This window comes from Cucumis sativus, chromosome 3 (genome assembly GCF_000004075.3).
Source record: "Cucumis sativus cultivar 9930 chromosome 3, Cucumber_9930_V3, whole genome shotgun sequence".
Taxonomy (NCBI): domain Eukaryota; kingdom Viridiplantae; phylum Streptophyta; class Magnoliopsida; order Cucurbitales; family Cucurbitaceae; genus Cucumis; species Cucumis sativus.
Genome location: NC_026657.2, coordinates 27,640,723 through 27,658,718, shown reverse-complemented (window position 1 = coordinate 27,658,718; position 17,996 = coordinate 27,640,723). Strand labels below are relative to the sequence as shown.

The following is a 17,996-nucleotide window of genomic DNA, read 5'->3' as shown; positions in this document are numbered from 1 at the left end:
CCTTCACGAGAAACAGAACACAGAGAGAGAGAGAGAGAGAGAGATTACATCCATTTTTATTTTTCTCCATTGCCTCTTGTTTCTTACTTCCTCCCTCCGGCTTCACCTTTTGATTGCTCTATAAAAGATTCCTCTTCCAATTTTCATCAATTTTTCCATTTGGGTTTCTTTCTCTCTCAGATCTTCCACGTAATGTTCAGCACAAATCACACCCACATTCTCACTCTTCTTTCTCTTTTCCCATTTCATTTTTCATACTAAAATCCTCAAACAAGTCCTTCGATTCTCATTCTTTCTTTTGCTTCAATTCTTATTTTAGATTTTCCAGACACCGTTTTTTTACATACCCATGTCGAAAACTGGAGCGTTAGATCTTGCATCGGGCCTTGGTGGCAAGTTGGAAAAGAACGAGGTCCTTTCCGCCGTTGAAAAGTAAACATTCCCTTTTTCTTTTCTTTTTTTTTTTTTACCCTCCTAGATTAGTTTTTCTTTGATTAATGCACTCTCAACTCTAAAATCATGTATCTGCTTTGTATTTGGTTTGTGTTTTGGGCTGTTTAGAGAAACTAGACCAGCTAGCTCGTTGTCTTTTAGAGACATCTACCTTGAATTCTACGTCTAAGCTTCTGCATGTTCTGCTTTTTTTTCTTGTTTTGTAATTGGGTTATGACCCCTTGATCTGTTTTTGTTAATTTTAGATTTGGAAGGTTTGGATGAAAACAGGGCATTCTAGAATTGCGTATGATGTTGTGTGCAGTGACATAGTGGGAGTGGGAAATTTGTGTAGAATTTCTTGAATTGGTCGAAACTTGGCCTGATTTGTTGTATTTGAATTGTTGTTTGTTGTATCTTTGTTATTACGGCCTCATTTTGTTCTGAAACTGTTGCATTGTTGGATCAGGTATGAGAAATACCATGTCTGTTATGGAGGTGAAGAAGAGGAGAGAAAAGCTAACTACACTGACATGGTAAGAGAAGATTGCTGTTCTCATTATCTTTCTTTTTTATGCTTCTGACCCCTTTTATCATTTTTACAAGGCTGTGTAACATGTATTTCTACAGGTTAATAAATACTATGATCTTGTCACAAGCTTTTACGAGTTTGGTTGGGGCGAGTCGTTCCATTTTGCACCTAGGTATGACGTACTATCTTCCTCCTCCTGCATTCGACAGACCAGAATGTGTCTCTGTTTTTTTCAATCTCAAATCTAAACGTGCATATTTTCCACTCTAGATGGAAAGGCGAATCTCTGCGGGAGAGCATTAAGAGGCACGAGCACTTTCTTGCTTTGCAATTAGATTTGAAACCTGGATATAAGGTTTGTGGTTTTCCATACAAAGATTGAGAAATTTTCTGCATTTTTTTCAAACTATGGAGAATAACTTTGTCTAGATTCCAGGTGTTGGATGTTGGATGTGGAATTGGTGGACCACTTAGAGAAATTGCGAGATTTAGGTGTGATGCATTCACTAACTTTCAGTTTTCTTTTTGCCTTTGATTGATGATTGATGCTAAAGTAAATATCATGCTACCTATCCTGAATTGGAATTATAATAATTCTAACAACTGCATGGTTAACAGGCTCAACTGAGCCCTTCAATGCTGATCGAGTATATTTAATTCTGAACCTTTTGTTGTACATTTACTTTTTTGGTAAGTATCTCTTATCATATGACACTCTGTTGCAGTTATACTTCAGTTACTGGATTGAACAACAATGAGTACCAGATTTCAAGAGGAAAGGTAGTTTTTCCCCATTCCTTATCCTTTGATCAAAGATGTCAGGAACATTGTTTCTTAGAAATATCTTACTACTGGTTGTAAAATTTAGTTAAATTTTATCGTTTACCTTTTTCATTACCTCATTGTCATAATTACTATTTTGCTATTATTGTGTTCTTATCAAGCTCTTCAGTAAGATAATCCCTTTTGTTTTGCCTTTACTTCCTCAGGAATTGAATCGCGTTGCAAAAGTGGACAGGACTTGTGACTTTGTCAAGGTTGGTTTTTGTAGGTTATGTGTAGTCTTTGAAAATTCTGTTTGTTGACAAATTTAGTTTGTTTGTATTTTTTTAGAAGAGCAAAGACGAACTGCTATGTTCCAAAGGTTATTATTTTATTCATTTTCTCAATGATGCAGGCCGACTTCATGAAAATGCCATTTCCTGACAATTCATTTGATGCAGTATATGCAATTGAAGCTACTTGTCATGCACCAGACGCAGTAAGCCCTAAAAATACATTCTGACATGTTAATTTCATTTTGCAGTTTTACGGCAGTAATTGCTGATCTGGCATGAATATTGTGTTTTACCATCTTAGCTTGACTTTTTTTCTGGTCTGGCAGTACGGGTGCTACAAGGAAATTTATAGAGTACTGAAGCCTGGCCAACATTTTGCTGCTTATGAATGGTGTATGACTGATGCTTTTGATCCAAATAATCAAGAACATCAAAAGATAAAGGTAATTCAGCTTCGTCCCTTGTATTTAGCATATCTTTTGATGCTATACGAATTACATTGACCAAGTTCGGATTCTGCAGGCAGAAATTGAGATTGGTGATGGTCTTCCAGATATCAGGATGACAGGAAAATGCCTTGAAGCTTTAAAGCAAGCAGGCTTTGAGGTTAGTTGGAAAACAACCCCATGTATTATTAGTTTCTACTTTAATGAGGGACACCATCATTATGGCTTAAAAGCAATGATCTCATTTTCATGGGCACATGACACCAGGTTATTTGGGAGAAAGATCTTGCTGAAAATTCGCCTCTTCCGTGGTACTTGCCTTTAGACAAAAGCCATTTTTCACTGAGTAGCTTCCGTCTAACAGCCCTTGGTCGTTTCATTACTAAAAATATGGTAAGCTTTATCAAATGTAACCTGGACGAGTTGTCTTTTATCGACAATCAAACGTGAAGGAAAGAACCTTATTATTTTACCAAGTACATATGGGTTTCAGGATGAGGCTAACAAGCACTGAGTTGATTCTTTTTGTAGGTCAAAGCATTGGAGTTCATTCGACTTGCCCCCAAGGGTAGCCAAAGAGTTCAAGACTTTCTAGAGAAAGCTGCTGAAGGGCTTGTTGAGGGTGGAAAGTGAGTAAACCTTAAAATGCTCTTGAAATTCTGTCTGTTAACATGCTAGATTTGGCACCCTTTTCCTGAAAGTTCATTAATCCTTTCTTCTTACATTAGATAGACCCTAACTTTTTTATACAGGGGAGGGTAAATTAGAGATAACATTTTAAAATCTTAAGTATTTAATAAAATTGTTTTAATCTAAGATGAGCTAGGAGCAATCCCATCCTCCTTTTTCACCCTGCCCTTGAAACTGACAATGGTATATTATTTCCTTGGTACCATGATAGATCTTGGTCCATCCATCCTTCTAATTTTGGTTCATAAAGGAAACATTCTCTGAAAGCATACAAAATAGTCCTAATCTTCCTTATTATCTGCCTCCCTCTCGAAAGGTGAGCTAGATTCAGGTTGTGTTTGAAGCAAAGAGCCTCAGGGAGCGAGGGAGAATACCAAGCTTTTGGTAGATTAATAAAGTAGGGTGAAAGAATTGACTAATGAGTATTTGATTGACTGAGGAACTTTTTTTCTGGTGGATAGTGCTTAAGATCCTAACTCCAAAATGTTCTTCTGATATCAATACAATTGAAAGCATATCGTATGTCTCTCTTATACTTTATCCACAATGTTAGTTCATTTAACTTGTGCAAGCTGCTCATACGATGCCTTCTTAATGTTTTCAGGAAAGAGATATTTACACCAATGTATTTCTTCTTAGCGCGGAAGCCACTTTCAGCCACTGAGTAGTTTGACAATGCATATTAACTTATTTGCTGTTGCTACTCAGTTATGGAGTTTTTGCAGTCACCCTGAAGAATATGTTTTTGGCTTAATTTAACCATTTTAGATCTTTTTTTTTTTTCTTTTTCTTTTTCTTTTCCTTTTTGGTGTGGGGGGTAAAGTTGCTTTTTGCTTCTCTGGAATTAGTTTCAAGTGGGTCATCCTGGTTTCTACGGAGATGATTAGTCTCAGCCTTTCTGCTTTCAGTTTCATGTTTCTTCTGTTTATGCAATAAATTAGTTTCTTTCTAGTCTTATGTGGGATGTTCTTCTTCTTTTGGCAATTTTGATGTTTATTCCTTTTCTAACAAGGTTTTCTGGCTCATTCTTCACCGTTTGTTCTGTCGATTATCGGTATACTATACACCGTAGAAAATGTGAACTAGACATAAAATTTTCTTAGTTATAGATCTCAAAAGACGAATGAAATTATTTGAAGTATCTATAGAGGTTGGTCTTAATTTTGCTTTCTACATCGATATCTAATTGCTTGTGAACTCAGGCAATGAACCATCATTTGACTATTTTTCTAATGTTATTTTTGTATCTGTTACGGTCTGCTGTAACTTGTTCAATAAAGTATTTGTAAAAACTACATAACAAAAGTATATTGTTCACTACAAAATTTTCCAAATCTAATACTAAGAAATAGTATGAAACCACATTTATAGTCCATGTGTTTTGGTCAATTATTTATTAGTTTTATAGTTGAAGGATATATGAAAACCTATAGTAATAATTGAAGTAAATATGAGAGAAGAACCTTAGTACAATAATAACACCATCAATGTAAGACAAATGAGAGAGGTTGTTAATTGAGTCATTTATTTCAATGGAGGTTATTTAATTTTATGTAAATTAAAAGTTTGAATAAGATGGCTTCATAAAGTATGTTGAAAAGTATGACAATAAAGGTTATGGAATACATACACACTCGTTTTAAATTTTTGTTATTTTTGTGTTAGGTAAAGTATGTTGAAAAGTATTGGTTTTTTAAATCAATTTCTCCTCTTCATGAATATTAAATTTAGTGGTGACATAACAATGTAATATATACTAAAAAAGTAATATTATTTATTTTTCCTTATTAATAATTTCAATTTTTCTTTTAGTTTAAGGTGTGAAGGTGAAGATTGGAATATGTAAGGACCTATTTGGTAGGCAATTTAAAACGATGAATTTAAAAAAGCAAATTAGTGTATTTCATATTTTCCAAGGTTTGGTTGGGGAATTTGTTTTTAATTTAAAAAATGTTTCAAATGTGTTTGATATGATATACTTACAAACAGTAAACTAATCGTACTCTTTTTGTAATTTAAAAAATGTTTCAAATGTTTTTTCTTCTTCTCCACTATCATTTCTCCTTTAATGCCTTATTTTATTTTATATATTTATTAAAATTAATTAATTTAAATTAGGGAAATTTTAGTGTCAATCTCGACCAATCTTGATACCGAGATGATTCACGAACTTTGAATTTGGAGATCCAAAGAGAAAAAACTAAAAACTAAAAACTTTAGACAATCGTTAAGGGTTAGATTTTAGGTTATGTTATAGTGTTTTTTTTTTTTTTTTTTGGAAATATGAGGCGGATGGAAAATTTTGTTGTTGGTTTTATGTTGTAGATGGATGTAGAACTATATTTGACGTCGATGCACATGGTCTATTTCGATGAATCTAAGCAATTTCATCAGACGAGAAATCTCGGACGAGATCGATAAAATTTCTCCAAGATTCGTTGAAGGAGTCCCGAAATTTAACTCCAGATATATGTAAAGCCCTTATCTCATGACATCTCGATGCAATGTTGACTCTCACTCGAGATTGTCCCGATATTAGATTGAGAAGAATAGTTTTACAAGTTTTTTAAAAATGTAGTACTTTATAAAAGTAAAACCAAAACTGTGCTACTTTTCAAAATCTTTACATTTTATAGAACAATCAAGTTTAATAATTTTTATCACTTTTTAGTGTGGTTTTGTTTTACGAGGATACTTTTTAAAAAATAATGTAAAATTTGAAACATACGTCAAAAATAGGTTGGGTGCAAAACTATTTTTAAAAAACAATCACACATCTTCTATTATATATATATATTACACGAGGTCTCACATTTTTTTTATTTTTTTATTATTTGTATATACGTGGATCCCACACATTTCACTTTTTTCTCATTATTTATATATATATACCCACATGTAATAATATAAATATTAAACATTCAAATTCTAAAAATATATTTCTTTATTAAATTAATTAATTAATATATATATTTAAATATCACAATCTTCCATCTTCAACTTTTCTTATTAAATTCATTTTTATAATTTAATTTAATTATTTCTTAATCAAAATTATACCTATCTTTTTTTCTTCCCATTTTTAATTTTTTTTAAAAAACTCATATATTAACCAAACATGTTATTAAAAATATATTAAACAAATAAAAATAGTAATAATAATAATTGTGAGAAGTTGAAATTACTCAAAAAAGAAAAAATAATAACACTTGTATCTACCTATGCACATTGTTAATTGAATAAAAAAAATTCATGTTTATGACAAAAGGAAAAAAACAAGAATTGGTTCGATTATAAACTAAATTTAAAAAATTTAGCGAATAATTTGTTATTATTATTATTTTTAGGGTAAGTTTCAACTTCTTTCAACTATTATTATTATTTTGTTTTGTTTAATATATTTTTTAATAACATATTTTTGTTAATAAATATATTTTTAAACAGAAAATTAGAAAAAGATATATATAATTTTGGTTAAGAAATAATTAAATTAAATTAGAAAATATGAATTAATAAAAAACATTGAAGATTGAGATATTTAATATATATATAATATACACACATTAATTTTTTTTATTCAATTAGTAACGTGCATCATTTATTATTATTATTATTGTTTTGAGTAACTTTGACTTCTTTTAATTATTATTATTACTATTTTTATTTGTATAATATATTTTTTAATAACATATTTTTGTTAATATTTGGATTTAAAAAATATTGAAAATTGGAAAAAAAAGTGTATAATTTCCATTAAGTAATAATTAAATTAAATTAAAAAAAATTAATAAGAAAAATTGAAGATTGAGATATTTAAATATATGTAAAAAAATAATAAATTAATTTAATAAAAAGAAATATATTTTTAGAATTTGAATGTTTAATATATATATTATATTATATGTGAGTATGTATATATAAATAATGAGAAAACCTGAAATGTGTGAGACCCACTTATATAAATAATGAGAAAATAAAAAAATGTGGACTCCAATGTAATATATATATAAAAGTAAGGAAAAAAATAGAATATATGGAGTCTATGCATGGAGTACACGACTTCACCTCAACCCACCTACTTTTAAAAATAGTTTTGCACTCAATCTATTTTGACATATGTTTAAAATTTTATATTATTTTTAAAAAAGATCCATTCTATCGAGTATAAATAGTTTATTATTGAAAAAATTCCTTTATCATTCATAGAAAAAGTTGATAACATTTAGGGCACAATCAAACATATTTATAATTAATTGAATGACATCCTATTTTGAGGTATAATTTATTCTTAACAATGTTATTTCCATCCTTCAATCCAAACGGCCTCTGGAGGGGTCGATTTTTAAATTTGAATAGTTAGGACCGGTTTTGGAATTTGGCCCTAATATTTTATATTTCTCTCCAATTTAGCATAAAATGATTCTCATCGAAAAGTATGGATGTATATATAAAACATCCCCCATTTGAAAACCCTAAAACCCAAAACCCTCAAACTCGCTTGCTCCAATTTTGCTCGCAGACACTGTGCTCAAATTTCCCTTCTCTTTGTTCCTGAATTCCGCAGTTGCTTGAAACTAAGTCATCCATGGCTACCGAGATGGATATAGAGCATAGGGAAACAACCAACAATGTCATGATCCTCTTGACGGACCCCGAAGGCACTCCTTTGGGAGCTCCCATGTATCTTCCCCAAAATGCAGGGCCTCAGCAACTTCAGCAGATGGTCAATAAGCTACTCAGCAATGTAAGCTTCGTTAACACCAACCTTTTCTTATTAAGTTTCGAGGAAACTGGCTCTTTTTTTTTTTAAAAAAAAATTGTTTGATCGTCGATATTATAATCTTTCACTAATTGTGGAACTGTTTTTTTTATTCAAAGTGATAATTATGGATAGAAGAAATGGGCATTTGTAATAACCCAATTGGTTATAACTTCTTTTAAACAGAAAGAAACCGATTAATAATTTTCTAACAGGTTTCGTAACCTTTATTAGATAACATCCTCCCTCAAATTTATGACACTTGAGTCATAAGTTTGGATCGCAAAAAATAAAAATGTTTACAAGTCAATGGTTTTGTAAGAATGTAATCCAGTTGTAATTGTGTTGGAACATGTTGAAGGCATGTCTTTTCGAACGATTTTTTCTCTTATAAAATGAAAATAAACTTTTATATGCGTTGTTCTTCCATGAAAAACTGGATCGTGAGCCAACTGAATTTTTGATTTATTATCATATCAAAGAAGAGGACGATGGTTACCAAATATTTGTAAGTCACAGAGTAGTAGACGTATCCAATAGAGATCGGCAGCAGTAAAGGCTAAAAAGCACAATATTCAGCTTCTGGATACTGTACTTTGTTTCTTATCAACCCAAGAGATTGGATTTTCACCAAGAAAAATAGCAAACCCATTTGTTGACCGTTGATCTAATGTGTTGCCTGCCCAATCTGAATCTGAAAATGCATTTATGTTCAAACCAGTTGAAAATTTCTTGAACAGTAGACCATGAGTTGATGTTCCAGCAAGGTAAGAAGAACTCTTTTGGCTGCTGTTAGGTGACTCAGGTTTGGAGAGTGCATATACTGAGATAAATGACTGACTGTATAAGCAATATCAAGTCTAGTAAATGTCAAATACTGCAATACTACAATCATGGTATGATATGCTTTGTAGCAGTGATATCAGTTGAGTGTGAGAGAGATATAGGAGTGTTGCACGTTTCACAACCAGTCATACTGAAACGTTGAAGGACATCTTTTGTATATTTTGTCTGTGTAACAGATATAACGGCTGTAGTTTGTAGTACTTCAAGTCCCAAGTCAGTCATATCAAATTGTAGTTTTAATTGACTCAACAGAGTAGCTGTAATGGGCATCATTTCCTGTCACAATTATGTCGTGAACATATAGAAGAAGATAGGTAATAGATGGTCCAACCTTTCAAATGAATAGAGATGAATCAGCCATTGAAGCAACAAATCCCAAAGTTCACAAATGAGAGGTAAAGCATTCGAACCAAGCCCTTGGAGGTTGTTTGAGACCAAATAGAGACTTTTGCAGCTTGCACACAAGATTTGGTTGTTGAACAAATCCTTGAGGTTGTTGCAAAGAGACTTCTTCTTTAAGTTTTCCACGTAGAAAGACATTTTTGACATCATGTTGCCTTGAGTCCCATCCAAGATTTGCAGCCATGAAAGGGAATTTCTTCTCTTTTGGTCTGTTTAGGAATAGTGGATTCTTCAGCTTTCATCAGGCTATGAAGTTCAGAGAAGGAAACTGATTGTGAACGAGTTCTCATTGACGTGCAAAAAGTATTATATTCATCAGGGAGACCATTCAACGCATAAATTAGCAGGTCTTCATCAAGAGTAGTAATCGAAACATTTGTCAGTTCATCTTTAATTTCTTTAATACACTTAACATACAAATCAATGGATTCATCAGTTTTCTTCGCGACGGACTGTATTTGTCTTCAGCGTAACGATATTTGATTGAGAATTGGAAGAATAATGTTTTTTGAGTGTAGTCCATAACTCATAGGACGAAGTGCATCAAAAAATATATGCTAGGGCTTCTCAGGAGATAGTGTTACATTGACTAACGTCATGAGAGCTTATCCTCAGCAATCCAATCATCATATATTGGATTCGCAACCATAGAAGTAGTGGAGGTTGATGATGATGGTTTGCCAGAAGTAGTTGCCTGGACAGCAATCCTGACGGTCCGAGCTATATTCGAACCATCAACGAACTCAGAGTTCGTATGCTTTCAACATGGAGAAGAATTGAAACTTCCAAAGGACATAGTTGGATGAATCAAGTTGTATAGAGGTGAGACTGCAGCGTTGGTGAGAATGAATAGAGGAGACTAGATTTCTCTTGGTTGAGTATCAGACGTGGAAGCCATAAACAGAATGCCCAGGTCGAAAAAAGATCTTATACCGTATAATCTTTCACTAATTGTGAAAATGTTATTTATTCATAGGGATAATTATGGATACAAGAAATGGGCATTTATAATAACCCTTTGGTTATAACTTCTTTTGAACAGAAAGTAACTGACTCGTAACCTTCTAACCTTCCAATAGGTTTCTTAACCCCTATTAGATAACAGATACAAGGTGCTTTATTGAATTGGGACTAGCTGAATTTTGAATATCAAGCGGTCTGGAATGTTTTGAATTGGTTTTAAGAGGTTCCTATTTTTGGGTCGGAGGAATGTGAATTATGAATTAAAAAGTTCTCAGAGGTCACAACAATAGTTTGATAATTTAAATTTCTCTGGAACGATGTAATTGGTAGGTTGCTAGTGGGGAAATATTTTCCCTTTCTTATTCCTAAAATGAAACTAGTTGCACATATTTTCGAAGTATTTTAGCTTTTGATAATTCAACTTCTCGTAATCATCAAGGACTTAACCCTTCTCTATCTTCATTATATATTTATTCATTTATGGAAAGCCAACTTTCATAAAGAAAAAGAAAAGAAAATAAAGAACGAAAAAGTAGAAGAGCATCTAAAAAAACTAAGGCCACAAGAGGAGTTTAATGAGATAAAAGGACTCTAGTGAAGAAGAATGAAGACCAAGATAATAATTACATAAATGACTTTGTCATTGATGCCAAAGATTTTGGTGTTGTTTGATACCAAAATAATAGATTGTTTTGAAATTGTTTAGGAGGAGAAGCTACCGTATGCTTTTTACATATCTGATCAGGAGCTTACTGTTTCACTTGGGGCCTACTTAGAGAAGAACAAAGGTAATTGATTGCTTGAAAAAGCGTTTTCCAACAAAGTTATCCATCGATTACATTCAATGGTGGTAAAATTCATTTTTATGGCTCGTGGGCTTAGTTTCTTCTCTTGAACATATCTGCAGTTTCTGTTGAAAAGGTGCTTACTGTAGTTTATCAGCCACAAGCAGTATTCCGTATACGTCCTGTTAGTCGATGTTCGGCAACAATTTCTGGTACGTTTTGTGTTTCCCTATTTTTTAAGTTATATATGGTTATTGTTGTGAAGGTTTAATCAGCCCATTGTACTTTTCTTCAGGTCATGCTGAAGCTGTTCTTTCTGTTTCTTTTAGCCCTGATGGACGCCAGTTGGCAAGTGGTTCAGGTGACACTACAGTTCGACTATGGGACCTTAATACGCAAACACCGTTGTTCACCTGTACAGGTAAGAAACACATCTATGCAGCTAAGTTGTTAGCCTGATATTGAAGCTTTTGAATATACTATATCAAAACTTAATTTTATTATTAATTTTATTCAATGCAAATCTTCCTTCAAGGTATATGATGTATATATGTATATATTTGTCATTCCTAGAGGGTAAAAGATGTCTACTTTGTATCATAGTGGTTCATATGTGGATTTTTGTTATGGCACTGCCCTTGGTTTGAAAAATGCCATATTTTTGTTTTTGTTCTTTTTTGTGTGTTTTCTTTTTCTTTTTCTTTTCATTTTTGAACTAGTTTGCTTTGCCATTTATTAATATCCATAGTTTCTACACATCAAGCTGTAGTCAGGAAGTTTTTCCTTTCTCCCAGGGCATAAAAATTGGGTTCTTTCTATTGCTTGGTCTCCTGATGGGAAGCATCTTGTAAGCGGGAGCAAAGCTGGGGAACTTTTTTGCTGGGATCCGCTGACGGGGAAGCCATTGGGCAATCCACTCACTGTAAAGACTTTTCCCATAATTTACTGTACTTTTGAAATGTTTGTTAAGTTTGATGACTATTTTGCCCAACCGAGAGTCAAACCAGACAAACCAAAATCCGATTTCTAAGTTTTATAGTTGTATGGTGTGCTATTTTGTTCAAGAGTATTTTTGTTCTGGAATTTGATATATTTTTTCTATATTTCACCAGTGGATTTCAAGTTATAAAGAAAGATCGTGGAAATAATTCCATTGCATTGCCCAACTTTTATTTATTGATGTATTTCTGTGCAGCTAAGAAATTTTCTATTTTCTTCTTTGTTTGACCATTGGCTAGCATGTCCATGTCTGACACTTGAACGCTCCAACACTTATTAGCACAATGGATATCCTAAATTTGTTAATCACATATCAAACACTTGACTTTGAATAAATTTTGAGAGTTAAATGCCTGAAAATCATTTTTAAACATATAAATGTATTGAACCTATTGACTTTGAAGTTTATTTTGTATAAAAATGATATTTATTTTAAAGAATGTATATTATAATAAATGTTTCCTTGTATTGATCGTGTCCTAGGTTTTTTACATATGAATTGTCAAAAATTCGTGCTTGTACTCATGGCGGTGTGTCATATTTATGTTTTATATCCATGTCCGTGCTTCTTAACTTTGCAAGGTTTCAAACTGTTCCAATATTATTGTTTGAAGTCACTTCAACCTTTTATTCTTTGAGTAAACTTGTTTGTGCAACCCTAGGTACCCAGTTACTTTCAAGTTTTCTGTCTGGAGTTAAAAATTATGTCATATTGAAGCATCTATGTCTTGAAGCAATAAACTCTGGGGGCATGTTCATAGATTGTATAGTAGGAGCAGTAGTTTTCAACTGCATGCTTTTATTATTGTATGAATATTTAATCGTATTCATGTTTCCACTCTTTAAATGTTCTAATGGTTGTAGGGCATGTTTACACCGTGGTTAGAATCAAACTTTGGTGGCCACCTATCTGGAATAAAATCCTACATGTTTTCTTGACAACAAAATATTGTAGAGTATGGTGGTTGTCCTATGAGATTAGCCCAAGGGTGAGCAGGATTAGGCACTTGTAGATATCAAAAAATTTGTAGGACACTAAGTTTCAAATTTTCAACTCATTGTTGCTTTTTGTCTTTTCTATTCATATTGTTAGATGCTGTTGGTTGTTAGTTAGCAAAACAATTTATATAAGCTCTATGGTAAACAGTGCTTAGAAGTTTGATTATAGTTGGAATGGTATACACTGTAAATGTTGAAATGCTTGAGCCACAGGAATTTTTTTTGTAACTAAAACCTCCTCATAATTTAATGATCATTATTGATTGGAAGGGCATTCTTCTGTAGTTCTTTGGGGAGGGTTGTGTACTAGAGACTCTTAGTTTGTTCTCCTTTTTGTTAATAGACTATTACTCCGTTTCTTTTCCTACAACCAGAAGAGATTGGTTCTATTTTCTTATTGACAAGGAAAAACCTAAAATCATGGTGGCATTTTTCATCACTCTTTGATGCCTAAACGATGATTAAATATAAATTATTTTTATATTTATAGGTTTATTGGGGTGAAATAATTAATTATGTTTGAAACTCATGTTATAGGGCCACAAGAAATGGATTACTGGTATTTCATGGGAGCCTTTGCATTTAAGTGCTCCATGCCGTCGCTTTGTGAGTTCTAGCAAGGATGGTGATGCACGCATATGGGATGTTTCTTTGAAAAAGTGTGTTATATGTCTCAGTGGTCATACTCTTGCAATAACCTGCGTCAAATGGGGTGGAGATGGAGTTATATACACAGGGTATGCTGATGTTCCTTTTTTTCATTTTTTCTCAATGGAAGTGGTTGTTTCTATAGAAAAAAGGGTATGCTGATGTTCCTTATTTCTCTATGTTACTTAAGAAAATAAAATGAAAAATGAAGTGAGAAAGTGAGAGGGAGGAGCCACTATGGAAGCATTCTAGCATTCTTGATGCCATTGAGTTTGAACATCTACGTATAGTGTACTTGAGCCTGATCTACCTTCTTACATCTGATAGCAAACAAAATCACTTCACACCTGTGCATGCTTAGAGTCAGTTTGATAACTGACCATGGACTAAATTTGTACTACTAAAGGCTAAAATGTCTGCTTCTTTCAGTCTGTAGAAATGCTAACTTTTGGTACCATTCATTGCCTATGCAGTCAGCAATTGAGCTACAGTTAATTTTTCTGAAGACTGATCGCATTTCCAACTTTTCTTGTATTCTGAAATCAAAATGTTTTTTCTCAAATGCCCCAGTTCTCAGGATTGTACTATTAAGGTTTGGGAAACTAAGCAAGGAAAACTAATACGTGAATTGAAGGTATGCTGCATAACACTTTCTGTACTATGAACTTTTTAAATTATTATTTATTATTATTCTGGGTTAAAATACGTTAGGAGTTATTCAATCCTTTTGGGATCATCTTTGTGAGTTTCTGAAGGGCTATTTTGTTGCTTTACGAGTCAAAAAATCTAACAGTTGCGATACAGAGTTCACTTTTATTTATTATAAAGAAAAATGAAAAAAATTGTATTTATTATTTAGTGATAAGCCCTCTCAATTTTTAACATTTTCCAAACGATGTTTGAGAATTTGATTTGGACCTATTTTGTTTTTCATAATGAGTAGTTCAGTTCCTCATACTGCACCTTTTTTTCTATCTGGTATTGTGACAGGGACATGGTCATTGGGTTAACTCTCTTGCACTAAGCACTGAATATGTTCTCCGCACAGGAGCTTTTGATCATACAGGGAAACAGTTCTCTTCCCCAGAGGAAATGAAGAAGGTAAGATGATTTGGAGTGTTCTGATTCTTCTTAGTGTCCTTTCTCATACTAAACGAAACAATTTTGTATAAACACAATTTTATGCAAATGATGGTTTTTTTTTTTTACATGGAAATGAAAACTTTTGTGAAGCCTTTTGAGAGGGTGTGAGTGTGAGTGAGGTGTGGTCCAGCATTAGGTTCAATATATTTGTAATTATCCATTAGGTCTTATTTTGTTGGATTGGAAGCCGTTTTTGTAGGCTGTCTCCCTTTCTTGTGGGCTCTCCTTATGCGTATGCATGTGTCATTTTTCATTTCTTCTCATTGAAACTTCAGCTGTTCATAACACATATGTATAGAATCAGATTATTAGTGCAATCTTTTAAATTTATTCTTAAAAATTTTCAGGACCAAAAACTCTGGGGCCAAATATACATGTTATTCAAAACTCTATTTCTCAAACAGGGTCTTAGTTTTCATTTTTTTAAAAAAATAAAAATTGACTACAGTTTCAAAAGTACTTTCAGGAAGTGGAAAAACATGCATACAAAGTTGTTCTTCGTCCTATCAACAAAAGGCATACACACATGATTTTTAAGAAACTGAACTAAACAAATTAGTTATTCTTTTTAAAAAAATTTAAAAACCAAAATAGTCACTAAATGGAGTCATTGGTTTCTAATCAGTTAACTATCTATTTCATTTTGCACTTTCTTCTTCCATGATTCGCAGGTTGCTTTAGAAAGGTATAATAAGATGAAAGGCAGTGCTCCGGAAAGATTGGTTTCAGGATCTGATGATTTTACTATGTTTCTATGGGAACCTGCAGTTAGCAAGCAACCTAAGATACGTATGACAGGCCATCAACAGGTATATTTCTTTGTAAATGTTTTTCTTCCTGGAATATCATGCATCACACATGAATTGTGGCATTCCATAGTCATCCTGCTTCTTATCAACTGCATTTTCACCATGTTACCATGTTTCTAGTCTTTTGTGAACTAGATGCCACAAGAACTCTTCATAAACATTACCATTTGGACATGGTCATTTGTCCTAGTTCTTATTTCTAATGGGTGAAATGGAGTAGCCGAAACAATTTTTTGTAGTGACACCTGTCAGCATTCTCTCTATCAAACTAGATCGGAAGGTCTTCTTGTAATTTTTGTATCAGGGAGGGGATTCCTTGCCCCCTTTTCCTTTAGGTTCTCTGAATTTTTTGGAGGAATAAAGTTCTGCTGATCTTTTCTTGTAAAGAAAAAGGAAAAGAAAAGAAAAAGAATAAGGGTATGATGTATTTTTTTGGGACTGTTCATTTGATCGACTAGTCAAGATGAAATTTTTTGTACACCTCCCATCATTGATTTGCTTGAATCCTTAGCTAAGTTTGTCAAATTGTAAAGTCTCTACCGTTGAAGGAAAGAAAGCTACGGGAAAAGTTTTGAAGTGAAAATAATTGACTTTAAGTCATATCATTAGCATACTTTCCTATCGAAATAATATCCCAAGCATACTCGAATTAACATGTTCATTAGATGTTTATCCATGTAAGTCAAACGGATATGCTTGTATGAGTATGCAATTTAAAAAGTTTGTGCATTGAGCCTTTTTGGAGTTCTCATTCATAAGTGAAGCATAAACTTCTTGCGTACTTTCAGCTTGTGAATCATGTTTATTTCTCACCCGATGGACAATGGGTGGCCAGTGCATCCTTTGATAAGTCTGTGAAACTGTGGAATGGCATTACCGGAAAATTTGTTGCTGCTTTTCGGGGTCACGTAGGACCTGTTTATCAAATCAGGTTTGTTTCATTTAATTTCTGTGCTTCAATTAACCATTCAATTTACTGAATTTATTTATTGTTTTCCCCTTGCAGTTGGTCTGCTGATAGTAGGCTTCTTTTGAGCGGCAGCAAAGACTCCACCCTGAAGGTATTTTGGATGTATATGTTTGCCCTAATCCGTCTAGTGTTTCCTAAAATGAATGCATTGAGTTGAGTTGGTGCGTGATGCATGTTCTGTTTAGATGCAAATGCAAACTGTAAATGAATCAAATGGTTGAAGTTGTATCTCTATCCTCTAGGGACTGGTGGTTTTACAAGTGCACTGGAGATTTACTGTTTTTTTTACAGTTGTCTGCGTGTTTTGTGGAATTTTTCCATACTATTTTAGGCTAAAAGTTGATTTCTATGGTTTGCGTTTTGTGTCTCAAGGAGTTTGCTCCGTACTACTTTAGGCTAAATGTTGATTTCTATTTGTCTAGATTTGGGATATCAGAACACACAAGTTGAAAGAGGATCTTCCAGGCCATGCGGATGAGGTATGGTTCCATCATATTGTTAGACACATCGTGGTTCCCCTTAATGCATTCCTCTCATCACCATATTCTAAAGTTAGGTCTTGATTTTGTGCAGGTTTTTGCTGTTGATTGGAGTCCTGATGGTGAGAAGGTGGCTTCTGGTGGAAAGGATAAAGTATTAAAGCTATGGATGGGCTAGGGGATAGCTGAGGGTGCTAATTCAATTGTAATTGTGGAAGTCGGTAAAAATATGTCACTGAATGTATGCGTCACAATCATACTGCCAAAGGATATAGGTGTTGAATGATATAAAGGCAAGCAAAAGGGATGTGGATGGAAAGCAGAACCGGCATACAGGTTGGGTTTTGCACTAACATTTTGGTTCTGCTGTGGCTGCTGATCTTGAGCAGGATTTGGGGCTGGGTCTCGACCATTATTATTGGCTCACTCTCTTCTTTGCACGACTGCTGCAGAGTGCAGAAACTGGAGAATATGCAGTACATGACATGATATCCTAATCTTTGTCTTGGCTGGTTTGTCATATTCTACAAGTTTGTGTTGTGTTAACATATCCACCAGTATTTGTAATTTTCTTTTTCCATTGCATATTATGTCCTTTTGACTAGTAATGGAATAGATGCCAATTTATACAATAAATTGTTAGCTGTCACCATTTGGGATGTAGATTTTTATTCTCTGCAAATGGTATTTTTTGAACGATGAAGCTACTGAAATTTGTATTACTGCAACCCGAATCAGTTAATGTTAGTTGAGTTTTGTTGAGGAACCATGTTGCTTTCTGAGGTTGTTAATCCTAACTAAGAACAATTTTATTATTTGGAATGTTACATACAGTTGCTGGAAAATATTTTGATTTAGAGCCTCCTTTAGAACTAGATCTTGTTTTGAAAGATGGACATCTAAGAAAGAAATTACAATTGATCCTCATGATGCTAAACAAGACAAGGTTTCTCTCATTTAATCAAGCGCTGGACTTTGAAGTGTCTAATTATCTTCATTCTTGTTTCTTTAGGAATGCGTTTTTTTTTCCTTTGCT

At 33.2% G+C, this 17,996-nt stretch overlaps 2 protein-coding genes across 2 annotated transcripts; both read left to right on the top strand.

The window, feature by feature from the left end:
* On the top strand, positions 1 to 4,169 carry LOC101217151 (cycloartenol-C-24-methyltransferase). The gene is made up of 14 exons (XM_004149673.3): positions 1 to 189; positions 320 to 432; positions 902 to 968; positions 1,063 to 1,136; positions 1,235 to 1,319; positions 1,401 to 1,456; positions 1,690 to 1,744; positions 1,954 to 2,001; positions 2,142 to 2,225; positions 2,349 to 2,465; positions 2,545 to 2,628; positions 2,736 to 2,861; positions 3,000 to 3,097; positions 3,763 to 4,169. Exons 2-14 carry the CDS (start codon positions 350 to 352, stop codon positions 3,824 to 3,826), a joined length of 1,041 nt encoding a protein of 346 aa, XP_004149721.1. The 5' UTR covers positions 1 to 189; positions 320 to 349; the 3' UTR covers positions 3,827 to 4,169.
* A 3,409-nt stretch (positions 4,170 to 7,578) lies between these two features.
* LOC101217619 (notchless protein homolog) lies at positions 7,579 to 17,729 on the top strand. Its single transcript, XM_004149675.3, has 13 exons — positions 7,579 to 7,902; positions 10,835 to 10,916; positions 11,036 to 11,125; positions 11,209 to 11,334; positions 11,708 to 11,835; positions 13,449 to 13,648; positions 14,130 to 14,193; positions 14,550 to 14,660; positions 15,374 to 15,511; positions 16,300 to 16,442; positions 16,518 to 16,572; positions 16,904 to 16,960; positions 17,055 to 17,729. The coding sequence occupies exons 1-13, from the start codon at positions 7,744 to 7,746 to the stop codon at positions 17,136 to 17,138; spliced, it is 1,437 nt and encodes a 478-aa protein (XP_004149723.1). The 5' UTR covers positions 7,579 to 7,743; the 3' UTR covers positions 17,139 to 17,729.
* Positions 17,730 to 17,996: the final 267 nt, after the last annotated feature.